We start from the raw sequence: 20,557 nt of genomic DNA on the forward strand, positions 1-20,557 counted from the left end.
CTTAGGGTCCCCTCAGATATCTAGTGGGTCTATTCCACAACGTGTGTGGGGCTACCTTTGAAGGTGACCCGGAAACTACAACTAGCCCAGAATGCGGCAGCTAGACTGGTGACTGGGAGCGGCCGCCGAGACCACATAACACTGGTCCTGAAAGACCCACCAGAGGTCAAAGAGAACAAAAATTACCAGACCTTTAGAAGGCATCTCAAGGCAGCCCTGTTTAGGGAAGCTTTTAATGTTTGATTTCTGTATTTTAATGTTTTGTTGGAAGCCGCCCAGAGTGGCTGGGGGAACCCGGCCAGATGGGCAGGGTATAAATAATAAATTATTATTATTATTATTATTATTATTATTATTATTATTATTATTATGCAGAACAGTGCATTAGTGACGGATGTGTGCAGGTAACAAGCACTGTACTCTGCTTTCACTTACATGATTTCAGCTTTGCGCAGGTAGAGGAAAAATAAGTAAATAAATCCTGGAGAGCAGGGGAAGCCCACCATTCCCCACCGCCCATTTATTTATTTTTCCCCAACCCAGGCACCCAGCAGGTTTCCCTTGCTTACCAAGCTTTGGGAAGGCAATGTGAGGGGCCTGGCAGCAGCCTGGCAGCAGCCTAGATTCCCCTCAAGGCTCCCCCTCAGAGCCTCACTTACTGGGTTCTGAGAAGGTGATGGGAGGGTGCTGGTAACGGCCCTTCCCAGAGCCCAGGAAGCAGCCAATGGCTCCTTGGCTTCCTGCAATTTTACATTTACACAGAACCCAACGCCAGAACCCAACCCTCACATAAGATAAAGTTACCTGTACTGGACCATCCACATACCATCCTGCTTTATTAGTTATTCAGTCACGCTTCCTCAGTTTTATCACATTATTGCCATCTAGAAAGGCAGTCTTACACTGCAGCACAATTACGGCGGGACAAAACCCCTGAAACATTTGTGGTATTAGTTACAGGATTTCAGCAGAAAGCTGAAACTTTTACCAGCGCAAACAATATTGACAGCAGGATCATGTATAATTGCCCCGATAGCAGCACAAGCACAAACTAACATGAATGCACTACAAAAAGGACGTCTGTCAGAGTCTTTAGTGCAGAGCCAGGGCCGTCTCTAGGCCCGGGTCCAGTGGCACGGGGTGCCAGGGCACCAGGGGCGCCGCTGCGCCCGCTGAGAGGCGTGGCGGAGGCCGCCCCAGGTGCGCCTCTCAGCTGTTCAACAGCTTCAGGCCGCTCTCCAGAGGCGCGCGGGCCTGGGGCCGCCTCCGCCGCATGCAGGAGCATCTCAACAGGGGGCGGGCAGCGCCCCCTGGCCCAGGGACGGCCCTATGGCCAGGCTGGGTTGCGCAGGCTCTGGCCCTTCAGGCGGCAGCCACGCTGTGCCCGCCCCTGCGCTGGGAAACAGGGCGGGGGCGCCGGAGGGATCCGTCGCGCCAGGGAGCCAGGTATGCTTAAGACGGCCCTGTGCAGAGCTTTCCCAACTGTGTGTTGTGACACGTTAGTGTGTCAACTGCAGTGTGTAGGGGTGTCACACGAATGTTCCTCACACTCCGCCCGGGACTGGAAACCACTACCTTCTCCTGCGGCTCAAGCTTCGGAGAGGGATACTGATGAGAAAGTTTCTCATCAAAGTATTTGCAGTGGCTCCAACAAAAGAAGAAAAAAGTGAAAAGAGTGGGGAGGAGAACCTATGCCCCTTGTCCAATGTTGCTGGACAGCCTTCCAATGGGAAGTTGTAGCGCAGCAATATCTGGAGGGCCCAAGGTTCCCTACCCCGAAGAAGCACAACCCAGAATAAATAAAAACAGCTCAACCCCTGAGCTTCAAGCAATTAATTTTAACAAAATTATAAAACACACAGTCACAAATAGTAACAAGACAATCAGAGAGGATGAAACCCAAGAAAAGGCAGAGATAGTCACCTCTGTTTTTCATCTTCTGAGCTAACAGGCAGAAGAGAAAGAGATAAAGAGGAGAGAGCCCAGCCAAGAGCCTTGAGGATCTCTTCTGGAAATAAGGCAATCTGCCCTGCATCCGTGTTGGTAGTCAAGCAGAGTGCATGGGGCAGATGTCCTGGTAGCCTACATAGCAGGAAGCACAGAGTAGGAGAGGGTCTCTACTTAAAGATAGAGACTACCCTTGCACATATCCCTTTTCCTCCCACACACTTCACCCTAAACTACTCCAGAAAAACTTTTGGGAGAACAAAGGGGTGACAGAGGAGCAAGAACTTCATCCATACTAAATGGGACCATGAAATAGCGTGAATGAAAAGTTGAGAATAAATGTTGGAAATGAAAGGAAAAAGAAGGTACCTTTTATCATATGTGGTGGGAATGCAAGAAGGTGAAAGGCTTTTGGGATATGATATATAATGAAATTAAGAAAATGTTGAAATATACATTTGCTAAAAAACTAGAAGCTTTTCTATTGGGAATTACAGGTACCGGAATTAAAAAAACAAGATGTCAAACTTTTCCAATATCCAGTAACTGCGGCGAGAATATTAATTGCACAAAAATGGAAACAAGAAGAATCACAGACAAAGGAAGAATGGATAGTGAAATTGATGGAGTATGTGGAATTGGACAAAATGACGGGAATAATCCGAGAACAGCGGGACCAGAACTTCATCAAAGATTGGACTAAATTTGCAGGCTATTTGAAAGACAATTGCACTCAATTGAACACGTTGGTAGGACTGTGAGAAGCTCTGTAAGGTTAAAAAAAGGAAAGTCACTGTAGTATGGAATTTTAGTGATAAATTTAAGTGTAATAATTTAAGGCAGTGATTGATTTGTGAAGTATAAATATTAATGATAAATATTAGAATATCTTAAGGAGGGTTTGATGGAAGTCATTGCCCTAAAAAGTCAAAATGTTAAAATAGGGAAAATGTGATGGATATTATTATTATATTGTTAAAAAATTAATAAAAATTATTTGGCAAAAAAGGAATAGCGTGAATGAAAGCTGGAGGAACAAATGGAACAGCAGGAAATATTGGGGTGGAAGAAGCACCCACTACTCCTTGGCATCCTCCTCACTCCAAACTGGCAGCAGGCTGCTCCTGTGTAGGACCCTCATGTTCCTGGAGAATATTCCCAGCAATAGCGAAAGTTGTGTGGGTGCCTAGATGCCCCTGACCAGCTCGGGCAGGGTGGTGGAGAGTAGCCAGTGGCTGACTCTTCACTTCTCTTCAGCTTGGGGAAATGGATATGGCGAGCATGCACGATCTGCGCCCTGTTCTTGAGCCACACGCTCACACCCTTTGTACGACAAGAAGGAGTACTCCTTTGCTGCTTAGCACACAGGGCAATTCTCTTCTCCCAGCCATGAGTTTTCACAGGACCCAACCTTTGTACAGAAAAAGAACAGTCTGAAACCACTCCACAGGACAGGGCAGGGAGGACAAAGCATGACTGACAAGATTCTGGAAATCCTACTTGGCGCCAGGCTGGCTTTGCAGACCTTCACCAGATAAATTTGTAACTACAGTATGTGGATGGCTACTTCCACAGCTGGAACGCATGATACTGCTGCCTTATTCACTGGTCCATCTAGTAGTGGCCATTCTAACGGTCAAGGCCTCAAATCAGAAGACTTTCCTAGCATTTGCCACCCAAGTGCTACAGAGGATTGAACCCCCAAAATGCAAGGAGGTATGCCCCTAAGATACAGGTCTGTTCCAACCTAGAAACCTGCTTTAACAAATGAAAGTTGAGATTTTCAGAATACTGAATTCTGCCAAAGTCTGTCCCTGGGCAGTGCAAAGTTATGCACTCTAGCCGAAACCTGAATAAACTGCAGTGCAAGGCTGCAGATGCTGAGGAACTATGCGGGAAAACCAACCAATGTTACTGATGCAGTTTCTCACCTGGACGGAAAACACTAGCACACACTGGGCACCATTGATTCTAGGTTGAAGGCACATGTGTGTGTGTTTTGGGATATGAGGAGGCGAGGTTCTACTAGAGAGGAAGAGATTGGGAACCCTAGACTACAAGCTTCAATTGGTATGAAGAGTGGATCAATCACTGCCCCAGGTTCTTATGGTGAGCAGAATTAGTAATCACAATTAATTAATTAGTTAAATCAGCAATATTAGAACAGTGGGGCTGAGAGTAAAGCATGCTCATGTTTTTAGGTTATGCTGGTCCTGGACTGTTACTGAAAGGGTTTGTCTCATTTCCTCTTCAGTGTTCAATCGGAACAAACAGCAATGTGGGTTTCCGCCGGAATCCGGATTGAAATTTTTGTTCTGATTTAGAGCTAACAGTGGGTTTTCCCTGAGAAAAGAGGAATAAATGCCTGCCTTTGTTTACTAAAGTGTAATGTTCTGTCTATCATTTCCTTCATTATCCCACCCACCCCCCAATACGCTTATACCGGGGGTTTTTGTAGCCTACAAACTTAGGTAATAGTTGAAATCAGAAAAATGGTTAAAAGGCAGATCAATCAACTAAACATTATTTAATCAGTGCCCAGTCCAAAGGGGAAACCACATGACAGAATACAGTATGGCAAAGCCATAGACTGCAAAAACTCTAAAAGGCCGACCAGCCCTCTTAAGGCTCCAGATTCTCCTCCAGGAATCAAGAGCAATTTTTCCAGAGCTGAAAGAGTTGCAGTAGGTACTTTATGCCACAAAAGGATCTCCTCTTATGGGGCTTCCTGCTCTGTGACACATTTGGAGAAACTGCTTATTATACACTTAGTTTAATTTTTAAAAATTCTCCACACTTAGCTCTTCCTCGTCATATGGCAAAAGGGAAGCAGGAATCATCCCAATGCAAGAAAATTTACAATATGCTTCCAGCATAAGCAGCAGTGTAGAAGGCCTCAGGTATAGACTAAGAGGAAGGGAGGGAAAGTCTGCTTGGCAGCAGGTGCTGGCGCAGCACACACGGGGAACATGCAATTTTAAATGGCTTGAAACATGCAATTAAAAATCAAACTCAAACCCAGTCCTACCCCTACAGGCAGGATGTGCTAAATCAGCCCTCTCTGTAGAATACTCTCTTGGTCTTTAATTTGTGGGAAAGTGGAATCACAGACTCAGGAGGAGAAGGAAATATGCCAGACACACCTTGCATTTTTTAAAAGCTAAATTTCTGCTCCACTGTGAACTAAGTCTGCACTCCAAACAGCTATACTCCATTATCTGAAAGGGATTACACAACTTAAGCCGATCTGCACGTGCTTCATCTGCCTGTACAGGCTTACAATTTGCTTCTAGTACTCATGGGGAAGAGCAATGACCAATCCTTACACTAGTTTTGTCTCCTCTCTGGTTTCAGAAGCATCACTAGGCATCAACCACCTACTAAAACAATTATTTCTGCACCAATATAGCTAGAGACTTGCTCTGAAGAGAGGGAGAGAGAAGGAGATTCTCAGGATGTTGAATTAGTGACCAATGCCAAATTTTGCAGCTTGCAAACAGCACGAGAGGTTCCACTTTTTATCTCACACATGTAGCAGGTATCTCCCAAGCCTATGCAAATAAATTATACTGTGGGACCAAGACACATAGATGCTAGCTAGCTTATTCAGAGTCTCAAACTCAGAGCACTTTGGAGCAAAAGAGGTCGAGACCTTGTAGAATTTATACCAAGCTCTGCACACATGTGGATCAGAGGCATAATTAGAGGTCTGAAAACTCCAAACAGCGGAAATGTATCCACTTCTGGTATGGAGTTGCCTTCCCCCTATACCTCACCCTTCTAGGATATTGAAGAAGTTAAAAGTAAGATCAAAAGGCACACACAGTTTTGGGTCTAACTCTTGATTCGCTTACAGACTTAGGGACACAGGTCAGTAGTTTAGCAACTGCTTTGCAAGCCGAAGGTCCCAGGTTCAATCCTCAGCATCTCCAGCTGGGGCTGGGAGACAACCTTGCCTGAAATCCTCAAGATCAAGGCCAGTCAATGTAGAGAACATGGATCCAGATAGACCAAAGGGCCAACTCTCCATAAGGCAGTGAGTGACCAATAAGTCAATAAGTCATGTGAACACAAGCACATGACTTCCCTTTTTAATTTCCCTTGAAGAACAGCTTTGGGAAGCAGTGATTTGAAGCACAGAAGCAGTTGCAGGTACTCTTGCTCCCCACTGCTGCTTCTCCACTCCAAATCATCCTACGGATCCTGCCACACACAGAATGAACCCCCAATAAAAACCAAACCACCTATGCAGAAATATGGGTATAAATTTAAACAAATATATAAGGGGTGGGGAGGAAAACGGTAACACAAAAACCCATTTAGCAGGTGCACATCTGGGTGGAAGCTCTCAGCGACACAGCAGGAATACAGCACACAGCTCAGATTATTGTCACTGCATCGCCCGTTACCTTATGCAGCTGCCCGACACCATCTCCAAGGAAGGCGATGGTATGACCTGCTTCTATCATGGCCGCCACGGCTGTCAGTCTTGGCATGGTAGTTAGAAGAGCCTCGGCCACCAGTGGCTTCCGGCTAGCAATGGGACTGGGTGTGTGCTCATCCCCACAAGGGTAAGACTCTGGCGACTCCTGGAAATCAACAGAAAGGTTGGAATGCAGCCACCTCTGGGCTAGGGAAGCCTTCCACTGCCCCCCTGCCTCTTCCCCCCATGGAAAGAAGGCAATCACTTCCATCCTCTCGCTTACCTTAGGCAAAAAATTGCAGCGAGAGGTCACCCCATACTCAATGGCGGCCTCCTGCTCATTTGTGGCACCCATTCCAGCCGAAGTGTAACACAGCCGCCGCGTCTGCTCCATGGCGGCATTCACTTCGCCCAAGCTGTAGGAGCACAAAGCTGTCTGCGCTGTCGGGGAGGAAGTGGAGCCCTGGCCAGCGGCTGAGACGACAAAGAGGGTTGCCTCGTCCCCAGGGAAGCCGGATGCCAGGTGCCCAGCTTGAGCCAGATTGTAAACATGCCCTTTCGCATCCCGGCACTCGAGGGGCAGCTCGACGTAGGAGTAGAGGTTTGTGTCATCCACGCAGCTCCGCGATAGGTAGGGGCGATACTCCATTTGTGCCTTAGCTCCACGCCGAGAGAACAGGAAGTAGACATAGCCCCCAGAGGCAAAGGCCGCCACGTAGCTGTTGTTGTAGTCCGAGAAGTCCCCCACCACCAGCTTGCCCATCCCTTCGTTGGAGAACGCCTGGGCTCCTTCCAGCTGCCGGATCGTGAATGGTGGGATGCCCCCGGAGAGCTTTGCGGTTAGCCCACGGCCCACAAAGAGGAGGTCACGGCCATCGTGTTGCCCCACCAAGCCCACGGTCGAGACCCGCGGCTCGTTAGCTGCCACAAACTGGTTGTCGCCGGGATCCTCGGGACGGTACAGCACTTTGTTGATGTCCGCTAGGGCTCTCTTCTCGCACACTCCCTGGAAGAGCTGCCCGCAGACCACCAGCTCCCCGGCCCGCTCATTGGCCAACAGCAGCTTGTTGGAGTTGTCCGTGAGCCGGGCCTGGGGGCAGTCGCGTGCATCACGGAAAGGAAGACACTCGGGGCTGTCTTGCGCGGGCCCTGTTCGCACACGCCCTGCCAGCCTCAGCTCGGGGCTCAGCTGGTACAAGGCATTGACGGCACCCACATACAGTGCCCCTGTGTCCCGGGCTCGGGCCAGGTGGTTGAAAGTCGTGTTGGGGACCAAGAAGGATGGGTAGGAAGGGGGCCGAGCAGCTGGGTATGACGGCAGCAGGAGTGTCAGGGCAACCACCGAGGGCAGCAGCAAGTGGCCTAGGAACATGGCCAAATCCTGGACAAAAGGAGAAAGAGAAGGCATGATTAGCACTCAGAGACACAGCAGGCAGCCTCTTTCGTGTGGAAACTCCAGGCTCAAAGGAGTCATTTAATTAACTTATTCAAATAAGTCTCGTGACTCGTTAGCCGCTCTCATGCAGCACAGAACTGTGGCACAGCATGCCGTGTGGGAATCACCATGCTGGAGATATAGTCTGGTTTCTGCACCAGATCTTTTTTCCTGGGTAGGATCTGTACCACATTCCAAGAGGAGCTGCTGATCAAGGCTCCGCTGCTGGATTTTGACACTGAGAAGTGAAACACACCCATCAACATTCGGCAAAAAGTCTGGAAAGACACTCTCTCCTTACTGCTCCCCAGGGCTAGTAAAACCAGACTAACTTGTGCAAAACAGAGAGATGCAATGCCAATTTGATGATGTTTTGTCTGGTTTCTCTCGTCAGGGTGGGTTAATGAGGAGGCAAAAGAAGATCTCTTTCCACTCCACCAATTATACACTTACAAGTGAAGTTGGGATCCTGATCACCATTTGTGAATACAAGATAGGGACCGTCTAGACTGGTCTGTAGTAAAGAGGTGTACATCTTGCATCCTCTGTACACCACACTTTTAAGGCAGCACCAAGAACCCAGGAGTCCTGGCACACTTCTTCTACCTCCCTGACTTAGGATGCTTCTCAACGTCTAGTTTCAATGCCCCTTTTCACCATCTGGTGCTCAGTTCCGCACATTATTTCTCTCCCCCGCTCTGCCCACCACAATGGATACTGCAGAATGGTGACTCCAGTTCCTCCTTCCCACAGTGAGCCCAGGATCCCACAATTTGCCCTTTCAGACCCAAGACATTTGGCTGCCTGAAGCAGCCCAAATTCTCCCTCCCCTCCTGAAGGCCAATACTTTAAAGAATCATTCAGACAACTCCTGCCTTCATTTGTCTCCCTACATGGTGCTGCAAGAAGCCTCTGAAATTACCCCCAAGAGGAAGTGGAAGGAGTGTTGGGGGGGGGGTCAATTCAGCTTTCACCTTAGAAATGAGTGTCCTCCCCCTCCTTTCCAACACCAACTAGGATTTAGCAGCCCGGGGAAGGCGATTAAGCCACATCCCATCGGAATTAATCCCCCTCCCTCAAGCGAGGTCACAGCTCAGACAGCAACACAGGCGGGAGACGGTGGCCAATGGGGGCATGAACAGCACAAGGATGCTCTTGGTTTCATCACTGCCCAGCCCCTCACTCTGGCCTTTGCTTCTGTTTGTCATTCTTTAAATGGCCTGCAAAGGCAATGCCTACAAAAACATTCAAGACACTCAACACAATGTGTGCTCACAAGTGCAGGAAGAGGAGAGAGAGAAATGGGACTACTTTTTAATTAACAGGTTGTTGTGTGTTTGTTTGTTTTTTAAAGCAATAAGGCGCTGATAGGGAGACAAGTGGGATATTCTACAGCTTTAGCAATCTCAGTTGGGAGCCAAGGCAGGAAAAAGAGAGCGGCAGGAATAAGAGAGCATCAGTGAAGAAGAGTGTGAACTGGCAAGTCAATCTGCATGGGAGCACAGGAAGCAAATGAGTGTGCAAAGAATGTAATTCAAAACAAGGAAACTACATAGCCTCCTCTTCACACCCACCCACCCCGCAGGCCCCAGACAGATGCCTTAAAGAAGATGGCACCTAAGGGGGGGGAACCTCTCCCCCTTCTGCTCTGCCCCAATTCCCCTGACACAGCTGTTGCCTAAACACACAGATGTGAAGGTGCTTTGTCCCACTCCCTCCTCTCCAGTGGAATTCCCAACCCAGCACACCAAGGACACACAAGCACCACCCTTCCATATTATCCCATTGCCCAGCACATGGATCCATCTGCCTGCTAGAGGAGGGAGGGGAGGGTGCAGAACCTAGATATTCAACATCCTGGCTGGAAATCAAACCTTCTGTCTCATCCCTCCATCTCCCCCTACACCCAGTCTCAGGTGGGGGGTGGGCAGGCAGGAAGCACAGAGACTAGAGCTTACAGTAACCCCCACCCCTTCCCTCCTGGCAACAGCTGGAAGGGAGCAGAGGCAGCGCATGTAGCAGCAAAACCAACACACACACACACACACACACACACAAAATCCCTCGGGAAGGTGAGAGAGAGACACACAGGCAGACAATGGCACAGGGGTGGGGCTGCAAAGGAGACAAAAGGAACCACACACACACACTTTCAGGAATCCTGGTCCCCCGTTTCTTAGCAAGGTATAGCAGCCCAAGTCTGTCATCAAAGCATATCACAGGGTAGTATCTGATGATGTCAGAAATGTGTTACACACCAAACTAAGGTTTTCCAGCACCTACTTCACACATGCACACCCACTCTGCTTCTGGAGCTGGGGCCCAGGAGCTATGGCACTCCAGCACAGTTGCACCTCCCCTGTTAAATCCCATTTTCCTCCTCTGCAATTTCCCCTTCCTACACTTCCAAGGCTTACCGTTTGGCTGCGCTGGGGGCATTTCAGCTCCCACATGGTGGCGTCAAGCAGGAGGACTCAGCAGGCATCCCTATGGGTGGAAGAATGAGAGAAGGCAGCGGGTGAGTTGACATGGGTGGTGGGGACGGAGAGGGGGAGAGGTTAGATGGCAATTCAAGGCTGCATCAATGGCTGCTGTGATAACCTTCCCCAATCAAAGCCCCCACTGTTCCCATCTCGGCTGTGCCATCACAGAGCCACACGGGGGCTAAAGGGGCCCATTATCCCCTAGAAACAGAGCTCTCACAACTTATACACATAGCACTGGCACCCCAGAGAGAATGAAACAGGGTGGAGGGGAGAGGGGCTGTGGGTGCAGAATGAAGGGCATTGCCAGAGAAGGCAGCTATTGCAGGATTGGGGGGGGGGTGTCCTGAGATTGCAAGAGATGGACAGGTTGGGGCTTGTGTCTGGCCCTTGGGTGGGGAACAGAGGAATCCCTTGTGATTTGTTTGCATGGAGTTATTGATTAATTGGAAGGGGCAGGGAGAGGGGGGATGGCTCTGCCTGGTTTGCTGGGACCCTTTTTAATTTTGGGGTGGAGACAGGTCGTCATAAAGCAGTACAAGGCTGACCCAAACCATTTAAACAAAAAGCTTAAGAAAGGCAAAACCAGTCAAGGAATATTGTCTGATAAACCCATTTCCAAAATTGATTCCCAAACCTTTCTGATCATTTTGCTAAGGGGCTTTCTAGTGCCTGAGGAAGGAGGTGGGAGAAGAAGTCAGTTAACACCCCTAATTAACATGGGAAGCCTAATCAACTGGGAAGACTGACCAAAGCTGTTCATTTCAGCAGAGCTGGTACAGAACTTCTCAAGGGGGATTGAGTCCCACAGATGAGGACTTTGCCTGTCTCCCATTCTCCTCCCCAAAATCTGCACCATGGGGCACCTGGTAGAAGCCTTAATGTGTAGTTTGGGTGCTATGAGCTTAGAATCCAGCTCAGTCAGGTCCAGCCCATTTCATGCCATTTCAGCCTCAATCTCTCAAAACAGCACCCTCTCCTCCCTGGCTTTCCCAAGCAATTATTGTGCCCACCCCACGCTATACCATAATAGCAATTCCATTAGAGCCTCATTGAATCATCGATCCGCCTTTGCTGGCTCCAGGAAGCTGCAGAATTGGGGACATTTGGCCTGAGGAGGGGCAGGACATTCCCCACAAGGGAGTGGGTGCAAGAAGATTAAGGTTACAGCCAGCAGAGGGTGGGTGGGGAGAAGCAGCAGAGGGGGAAGGACAGGGAACGAGAGAGAGAGAGAGAGAGAGAGAGAGAGAGAGAGAGAGAGAGAGAGAGAGAGAGAGAGAGAAAGTGTACACAAAGAGCCAAGGTGTCAGGAGTGTGTTGCTTCCTTCCCCAGGTACCTAGGCCTTGTCACAATTGGTCCTGATTATTCTGTCCCCCTGCAAAGTTTGGTTTGGGGCAACACAACAGACTCTTGCCTTGAGGTCAGGCCTGTCCCACCCTTGGTGCTTTTGCCACTCCCCACAATGCCACCTCCTGTGGTCAACAGAGGCCTCCCTGAACTGGAAGAGGCGGAGGCTGAGGAGGTGTCCGGGTCAGCAAGAAGCTGCTGTTCCCTGGCGAGCACCCAGCGCAGCCGCCCCCACAGCGGGAAGCAGGCGTGGGGAGAGCCATGCCAGTCCAGGGGCTGCTGAATGCCCCCTTTGTCCGGCTCGGGGTAGGGGGGCAGGAACAGAGCCACCCCTGATAACAGTCCAGGGAATAATGAGAGACTCTGGCGCAGGGAGTTCAGACCCAGCGTGTTTAACCCTACAAGTGCCAAAGCCCACCAGAAAAGTGGGGTAAGGAGGGGGAAATTGCAGGTACAATAACCTGACAGCTCTCCCTCTGTGCCAATGCCGCCGCCCCCGCCCATGGTGGCTGCATGCACACCATACTGTACATTAAAAGCACATCATCCTGCCTGAGCGATCATGGGAGGGGTAATTTGCCCATCTCATAACTACAATTCTAGTAGTTCTGAGTTAGTAGTTTGCATCCTTAATTCCTAATAGTTAGTATCCTTAACTACAGTTCCCTTGATTATCTTTGTTCTTTAAATGCATAGTGTACAACCAGCTACACACTTATGCGTAGACATGGCGGGCAAAGACTCAGACAGCGGCGTGGGAGGAAATCAATGGGGCTTTTGAGTGCCTCCCAGGGTAACAAGCTCTGGGGCAGCAAAGCGCGCGGAAGGCTGAAAGAGGGCGTCAAAGCAAGTCAGAGCGTGAAGGGGGGAAAAGACAAGAGGAGGAAATGTGGGGCAGACGTGAAGGGACCACAGCCAAGAGGGGGGGGGTTCGTTTCCTCAACACTTGAAGCTTCAGACGCACACCCTTCTCACTAGCATTGCCCTACCAAGCACGGTGGCACATCATGAGCCCCTCAGACAGACCTCAGCATATGCACTCGTTATTTTCCAGCAACAGGCACCTTTACACACACAAACACACCACTCATAATCGACCATCGCCCTGCCCAGGGTCATCGTAGGTCCCGTCCCCATTCACCCCCGTGGATGTCTTCCTTACGCGGCCTCAGGCTCCCTGCGCACACCTGCTCCAGTGGGAAAGCAGGTTCTTCCTCCTCCCGGGAAGTGCCTCACACTGCTGCCTTTTTCGCACAGGTTCCTATGCTGGGCAACACAAGAACAAGCCTGACAGCATCGCTGGTGCCCGCAAGAGCAAACCGTGGGCGGTCTCCACTAATCCCTCATGCATCATCAGCAGCAAGCGGGGCTGGGAACCACAGCAGCCCCCCTCCGCTGGAGAAAAGGATCTAAAAACAACCACTGCCCAATTGCCTGTGCAGCAAGTGTCAGCATGTGTGCCAGATATATGGGTGAGGACCGAGAAGCGTCTCCACACACACACACACACACACACCCTGGCCGCTGGGGTGGATGGGGAGAGGGGGGCCGTAACTGGGCCCAAGACCTGAGCTGGGGTCTAGGAGGGGATCCCAGACTTGACCACAGTTATTATCCCAGTGCCCCCACATTCCCAAACATTACACATTATATAGGAGGAGGAAAACAAGGGGAGGATAATCACTATGTTTGTTATATAATCCAGGCAAACATTAAGCACTATTTGCCAGTCTATGGTCAACCGTCCCATTAAAGGAAGACAGGCACTAATCCTTCCCCCAACCCCTGCTGTGTGAGGGGAGGAGGGGGAAGAGAGAGACAAGGACAGGATTAGAATCATGTGATTCTGAGTTCTTGGCAAATCCATTCCTCTCCCCAACCCAACCCACTGCTTAACCGTGTACTGGCTGAAGTCTCTGGGGAGGAAGGTGGTGTGTGGAGGGACAACTCTCTCCCCCCCCCTTCTGCCTCACCCCCATAAATACACACCACTTTAGAAAGATGAGACAAACCAACAAACACCCATTGTGAGTTTAATAACTGTGTGACTGGCAGCAGCCAGGCCTGCTGGGACTTGCCCTGCAGCCGACAGCAAAGGGGGGAGGCAGGAGAGAGAGAGAGAGAGAGAGACTCCCACCCTCACCTACACATGGCAGCTTGCCCTGCAAACCTTCACCTTCACATCTCATTTCTTTAAGCATTCCTCCCCTCACTCCTTTGTAACCCCAGCATATGCAAACACAGGCACCCCAGCATCAGGAAAAAAGGGAGTTTCACAATTAACATATCCATTTGGCTGTCCTAGCTTCAAATCACAAGGAAGAGAGAAAATCCCACCTCTGTGTGAGGGAGAAAACAAATCAGCATGGGACTGCTAGCAAGCCTACCCTACTCCATAAATTCAACAAATGGTAGGGGGGGGGCGTGGTCCTTTTCCCCCAGTTTGCTGATAGCTGGCCTACCACTTGCCTTTCTTTGTTATATATCCTTAGGAGTATTCTATGTTTTAGGTTTTTGAGGGGTGAGGTAGAGTTGGGAGCAAACACACTCAGAAATTATAACTTAAATCGCTAATAATTATACATAGGTACATACCGTTTGTGTGCCTTTCCTTGCTATGTATAATTATTAGTATTTTAAGTTATAATTCCTGTATGCAAATATCTGCTTAATTTAATAAAAAGGAATTTAGTAGGTTCAAAGAGAAATCAGGTGGGATCAAGTTAAGGTGCAAGGAGGCTGGGGAACCCCTTTATTTTGGGGTTAAGGCGCCATTCCAACTAGTTTAATTTTACTTTACTGTACAGTACTTGCAAACCATGCAACAGTATTGCCTCATTGTGCAAAAGGAGAACACTTAGCCCAGGCATCCCCAAACTGCGGCCCTCCAGATGTTTTGGCCTACAACTCCCATGATCCCTAGCTAACAGGACCAGTGCTCAGGGATGATGGGAATTGTAGTCCAAAACATCTGGAGGGCCGAAGTTTGGGGATGCCTGACTTAGCCCCACTACCACCACCAAAGCTCAGCTGCCTTAAACCAAGTCAGGCCATTGGTCCATCAAGCTCAGTACTGTCTACACCAGGGGTGGGGCAACTGTGGCCCTCCAGGTGTTGTGGGACTCCATTTCCCATCAGCCCCAGTCAGCATAGCCTGGTTTCCAATCTCTGGTCCTCCTGATGGGGAGCAGCTTTGCTCAGTTCCTGAGAGGAGTCTTTTGCAGCCCTACCTGGAGATGATGAGAATTGAATCTGGGACCTTTGACGGGTCAATATATGTGCTCTGCCACTGAGCCACTGCCCATCCCCAAGGCACACCAACTCTTCTTAGACAGTATGTCGCTTACCAAGCTGCAATCATTCTTTCTTAATCTAACCTGAAATCATGGTGTTAAGTGACCCTACTCTTGGCCAGCTCAGCTGCAGAACTTTTTTAATGTGGAAAACTGAAAGAAAATCCATCATATCTATCTGTGATGTGGACATGTGAAAAAGGAGCAGTGCTTGTTGCCTATTAAAAATACATCTGATCTGCCGGCCCTTCCTCCTAATTCCCAATTTGTGCGGTGTCTCTCTGGTTGCCCAGTGGTACGGAAAATGCACTACACCTTCTCAGGGCCTGGCGGTCTTCTTTTACTTTTAAATATTCTGGCACTGAAAAGAGGTCAGAGCTGAGCTCTGGCACAAACCAAGCAGCCTTTCTGCAAATGAATCGGACATGCTCGCAGGGAGGGACGGAGAAGCAGCCCCTACTAACTTAGGCAAGGGAAGGAGGCTGGCATTTAGGGAGAGGCAAACGATGCCCTTCCCACATGTCACTTCTTTGAAGCTACCGGAGAAGGTGTGATGCAAGCAGAAACAAACTATGGAAATCCACCCAGGCACGGAAAACAAGCCGCCTTTCACATCTCCGCCAAAAACCGCGCCACGCTGAACCAAAGCTGGTTCTCTGAAAGGCGAGCGGCACACCACCTCTGGGCTGCCCCATGCAAACCCCCCATGGCCTCACCCATGGCTCCCACCCCTTGCGCGGCTTCGTGTGGCGCGCCCAGACCCTCCGCCAACTCCCGACTTCCCAAAGAGTCCCTGCCAAAAGCACCTGTTTCGCCGCCCGGCCTGGGAATCTTCCAGCTCGACAATTCGGGCAGAAGAACCATTGGCTGGCTGGCAGGCAGGCAGGCAGGCAGGCAGGGAGGGAGCCACACAAAGCAGCCCGCTTGCGCAAGGGGCGCCGCCGCTCGAGAAAGCGCTTTGAAGCCCACCCAGCCGCCCGAATTCCCCCGGCAACTACCGTACCAGCCACCGTTTCCCTCTTCCCAGCAGCGCCTCCGCTCCTCCCTGCTCGGTTTGCAGAAGGGAAAGGGCGAGGGGCGGGGATCGGGACCCTGACGAGGGAGGGATGGAAAAGTGCGGGGGGCGTCGGGAGCGGAGAAAGGGAGAGGTCGCCCGCGGGGGGGGGGGGACGACAAGGCGCGTGAGCTGCTGGAGAAACCCAATGGGAGGGAAGAAGAAAGCGAAGGAGAGGCAAGTTTCGCCCCGGCGCTGCGGGGAGGGGGGTCGCCCAAGAGGCAGGAAGGGAGAGGGGGGAGGGTCCCCGCCCGGGGTGGCATCCCGGAGGGGCGAAGGGAAGCAGGCGCGCCCTGGCGAGGAGAAAGGCGCACGGAGAGGGGCCCCGGGGCAGCTGGCCGTGCTCCCGTCGCAGGCGACGAGCCGCAACTGGCCGGCGACACCGAGAGAGCAGGGAAATGTGGGTGCCGCGCAGCATCGGAGCCCGGCGGGGCAAGAGTCTCCGCCGAGCGCCCCAAGGCGCCTCCCGCGGTCGCGATGCGCGAGCCCCGCCGCCGGTGCGCCTTACCTGGCGAGCCCGCGCCGAGAAGAACTTGCAGGCGGTCGCCGCTGCCACCCAGAGCCGCTCCCGGCAGCGCTTGTCCCGGCGGCCACTCCCCACAATGCACCGCTGCCAACTCCGGAGCGGCTCCCTTTCTCCGAGCCGCTCGCGGCGCCCAGCCTACCCGCCCCTTCCCAAAGCCCCGCGGCGGGCGAGCGAGCGCTGAGGCCCGCTGGCGCCCCCTGCCGCCCGAAGGCAGCCGGTGGAGAAGCCGGCGCGCCCACCCGCGTGTAAGGCGCGCCTCCTCCTTACTTCCCCGCGCGCAGGAGTGTCTCTGGCAACCAAGGCGAGCATGGAAGAAAGCGGCTCAAGCCGAAGGCAAAGCCGGGGAGAGAGGGGCCAAACAGGGGCCGGCGCCCGTGAGGCAGACTGGGGCAGCTGCCTCAGGCGGCAGAAGCCAAGGGGCGGCTCCGTAGGCGTGCAGCGTGCCTCCACTTTGCTGCCACCAGAGCAGGGGTCAGCAAACTTTTTCAGCAGGGGGCCGGTCCACTGTCCCTCAGACCTTGGGGGGGCGGGCGGGCTATATTTTGGAAAAAAATATTAATGAATTCCTATGCCCCACAAATAACCCAGAGATGTATTTTAAATAAAAGGATACATTCTATTATTGTAAAAACACCAGGCAGGCCCCACAAATAACCCAGAGATGCATTTTAAATAAAAGAACCCATTCTACTCATGTAAAAACATGCTGATTCCCGGACTGTCCGCGGGCCGGATTTAGAAGGTGATTGGACCGCATCCGGCCCCCGGGCCTTAGTTTGGTGACCCCTGCACCAGAGAATCGGTTTCTGGGTTCCTGCGAAATCTCTCTTAAGAGCCCTACAAGACATAGGAGCCAACTCCTAGGGGCTGAGGGGTCTTTGGGCCCCCAACAAAACATTTAGGGGGCTGAGCCCTCCACAGTTGATGGGAAGTGCCATTCAATGAGTGTGTGTGCACCACGTCATGTGATCAGTTATGTGAGACAGGACTTATCTGGGCCCCTCCAGTTTTTAATTTGTTCATTTAATTTATGCTTTTGCCGTAAATTGGTACATCTATTTCACAGTATTCTTCATTATCCTTTTACATGATTTGGCTTCCCCACACCTCCCTCCATGGGTTCCTTTTTACTCTTGGTTGTGCTACATATCTTTCTACAGGGCCCCTCCGATATTTTATTCATGTTAGCACCCCTGCTGCGAGAGCCCCACAAAATTGCATGGAGGCCTCTGGGAGATCTTGTGGGCTTTTCTCCAGAATCTGCAGCTGCACAACTCCAACCAGCAAGGCTTTGGTGACAGCGGCCACAAGTGTGGGGTGGCACATGGCACCTTCCTGCTTTGCTTCAGGCGGTGAAATGGGACAGGCTGCCCCAGTGCCAAAGGCAGGATCCTAAGAGAAAGGGCTGCCCCCCGCTGGTGATTTGGACTGGATGGAGATTGCGGTGGACGGGGAGGCGAGTGCTGAAATAGTGGCATCTTGACATGTGACGGGGTTGTCACTGTGCAAAGGCAGCCAAATGCTCCCATCGTCTCACCAAGAACACCCATCTTCATGTCTGAATCAAAGAAATGCATTTGAGGCAGTACTGCAGTTCAGAATTCTGTCCTGACACCTTATTTCAATGATATGGTAAATTAAGATATCTCCACCAGGTACAACTGCTCCTGCCATCCTAGCAGTTCGAAAGCAAGTCAAAGTGCAAGTAGATAAATAGGTACCACTCCGGCGGGAAGGTAAATGGTGTTTCCATGCACTGCTCTGGTTTGCCAGAAGCGGCTTAGTCATGCTGGCCACATGACCCGGAAGCTGTACGCCGGCTCCCTCGGCCAATAATGCAAGATGAGCGCGCAACCCCAGAGTCGGTCACGACTGGACCTAATGGTCAGGGGTCCCTTTACCTTACACCAGGCATACCTTTGGTTCCCCAGCAATCACTTAATTTTTAAAAATTGGGGCAAAGAGGAGATGTGCTGGATGTAGGGATGGATTTTCAGTGCAGAGTAGAGGAAGGTTAATCCCCTGTGTTGTGGGGTCACAAGGCAGATCAAGGGCCCCAGCCGCATCACTGATATTTGAGAAATGAAGAGATTTGGTCAGCACTAAGCATAGGGTTTGATAACACGCTTGAAGTCCTGCCTGCTCTGATCACAAGGAGCAGGGACAGCAAGGTTCAGAACAAAAAGTGGTGTTTCTCACACAATAAAGAGGAATTGAAACAATTTCAGCATTTCACCCACAACAGAAAATGTTTGCTAACTATTTTGCCTAGGTGTCAGCTTTACTGTCATCTATCCAATATGCTGTACTCAGCACCTAAATTATGGAAACTCCCCTGTATCTGTTAAAGAAAGTTCCCTGCTTCCGGCTGGGGGTGAGACGCCTGTGATGCAGAAGATCAGTGACTGGATCACCTGACTTGTTATAACTTTAAAACAGTTGCAGAAGGAGTTCTGAATGTGGTATTTCCCCTAATGACAGTCTACTGCAGTTTGTCTCTAACCAGAAAAATGCAACATGACCCATAAGGAATTGTGTACTGCTTGATAATCAGACCTGGACACACACACACACACACGAGGGGAGAGAGAGAGAGAGTTGGACAGCCATATGAAAGCAAAAGGGCACATGTCATCAGAATCATCCAGTTGATTGTGCTTGATCTGCAGCAGCTACTTTTTCATCCCTTGCTGCAAACACCCTTCATAGGGATTAAACAACCTGGCTACAAAGCACAGACAGTGAAGTATGCAATAAAAGGTTGACAATTGGATTGACTGAGAAGGTGAAGTCCCTCCCTGCATTAAAATTTACTGTTCAGTTCACTGGACTGTGTTTGTAAAAACATAATAATGCCTGAAATGTTGTTCTCAAGCATTAAAATAATCTCCAGACACCAGAGGAAGGACCACTGGAGAAGAGGAATGCACACATCAACACATCCTTATCAAGCCTTGAGAAAAACTGATCTACTGTATTGGGATTGGCAAATACTTGGACAAGAGCTTTGTGGACATTTTCCTGCTGACTCAACCTGAGGAATTTTATTTCTTTGGTAAATAAAACAAAAAACAATAGTTGACAGTGCTGGGGCAAACATCAGAACCATCACACGGTTTAGAATCCCTCTGCATTTTTGTCATTGGCCACTTCTACTTTGGTTGGATTTGAAATCAACCATGTGACTGACTAGAAGCTGCTCTCAATATACCATCTAGTGCTTAATGCATTTCTAACAAGTCTAGTCTAGTCTGCTGAGGTGGTGTTTTACGCATAAACTCCCATGATTCCTAGCTAAGGGGACCAGTGGTCAGGGATGATGGGAAATGTAGTCCAAAACATCTGGAGGGCCAAAGTCTGGGGATGTCTGCATTACAACATCTGGAGGACCACAAGTTTCCCTTTTTCAGTCTAAACCCGACTCAGACTACCAAACAAGCTCAAGCAAGCCCATTGATAGACCCAGCTCTATCATGGATTTAGGCCCTTGATTCTTGCATAGGAGAACCTCCTGGTGGACTGTTGTGTTATTTGACAAACAGTTGTCCATGTTTATGACTGATGTCACTTTTAAGGCCACAGTCTTTTAACAATTTAAAACATGTCTCGTTGAGTACAAATGATTAAGCCCTGAATGTGACTATTCATATGAGACAATGACTGAGATTTTCAAATCAATGAGGCTAGAGCACTTGGTTATAAATCAGTTTGGGCTAAATCCAAGCACTCCAACTGAACTAGTTTATGGATTAGGTAGAGACACCATTTACCCCATGCTCACTTGTTTTTTCATAAATAAACAGATCAATTGTGTGTCAATACAACTGTGAGCCATGGAATCTATGAACGTCCTAAACCAAATCAAAGACAGGGTCCTGAAGAATTGCACTTAAAACAAGCCAATGCCAGTATGTTCTCACTCATTCTGGGGAAGAAGGTTAGGAAGAAGCCTTCTGGATTTTCAGGTAACGGTAGATCTGCAATGTAATCAGAAATGAAGCAACAGGAAAAATCAGCAAGTTCAATGGGAATTAATGCTTATTGCATG

General features: G+C 50.1%; 1 protein-coding gene across 1 annotated transcript in view; it reads right to left on the bottom strand.

Annotated features, from left to right (window-relative positions):
• The window catches only part of PLXNB3 (plexin B3), a 56,403-nt gene extending 39,771 nt beyond the window's left edge, over positions 1-16,632 (bottom strand). Inside the window, exons 1-4 of the mRNA XM_035140300.2 lie at positions 16,492-16,632; positions 10,223-10,292; positions 6,654-7,751; positions 6,357-6,536 (exon numbers count right to left, since the gene is read on the bottom strand). Of these exons, the coding sequence (XP_034996191.2) occupies positions 6,357-6,536; positions 6,654-7,751; positions 10,223-10,258 (1,314 nt within the window). The 5' untranslated portion in view covers positions 10,259-10,292; positions 16,492-16,632. The remainder of the gene's footprint in view (positions 1-6,356; positions 6,537-6,653; positions 7,752-10,222; positions 10,293-16,491) is intronic.
• Between the last annotated feature and the right edge of the window lie 3,925 nt (positions 16,633-20,557).

Source organism: Zootoca vivipara, chromosome 16 (genome assembly GCF_963506605.1).
Source record: "Zootoca vivipara chromosome 16, rZooViv1.1, whole genome shotgun sequence".
Taxonomy (NCBI): Eukaryota; Metazoa; Chordata; class Lepidosauria; order Squamata; family Lacertidae; genus Zootoca; species Zootoca vivipara.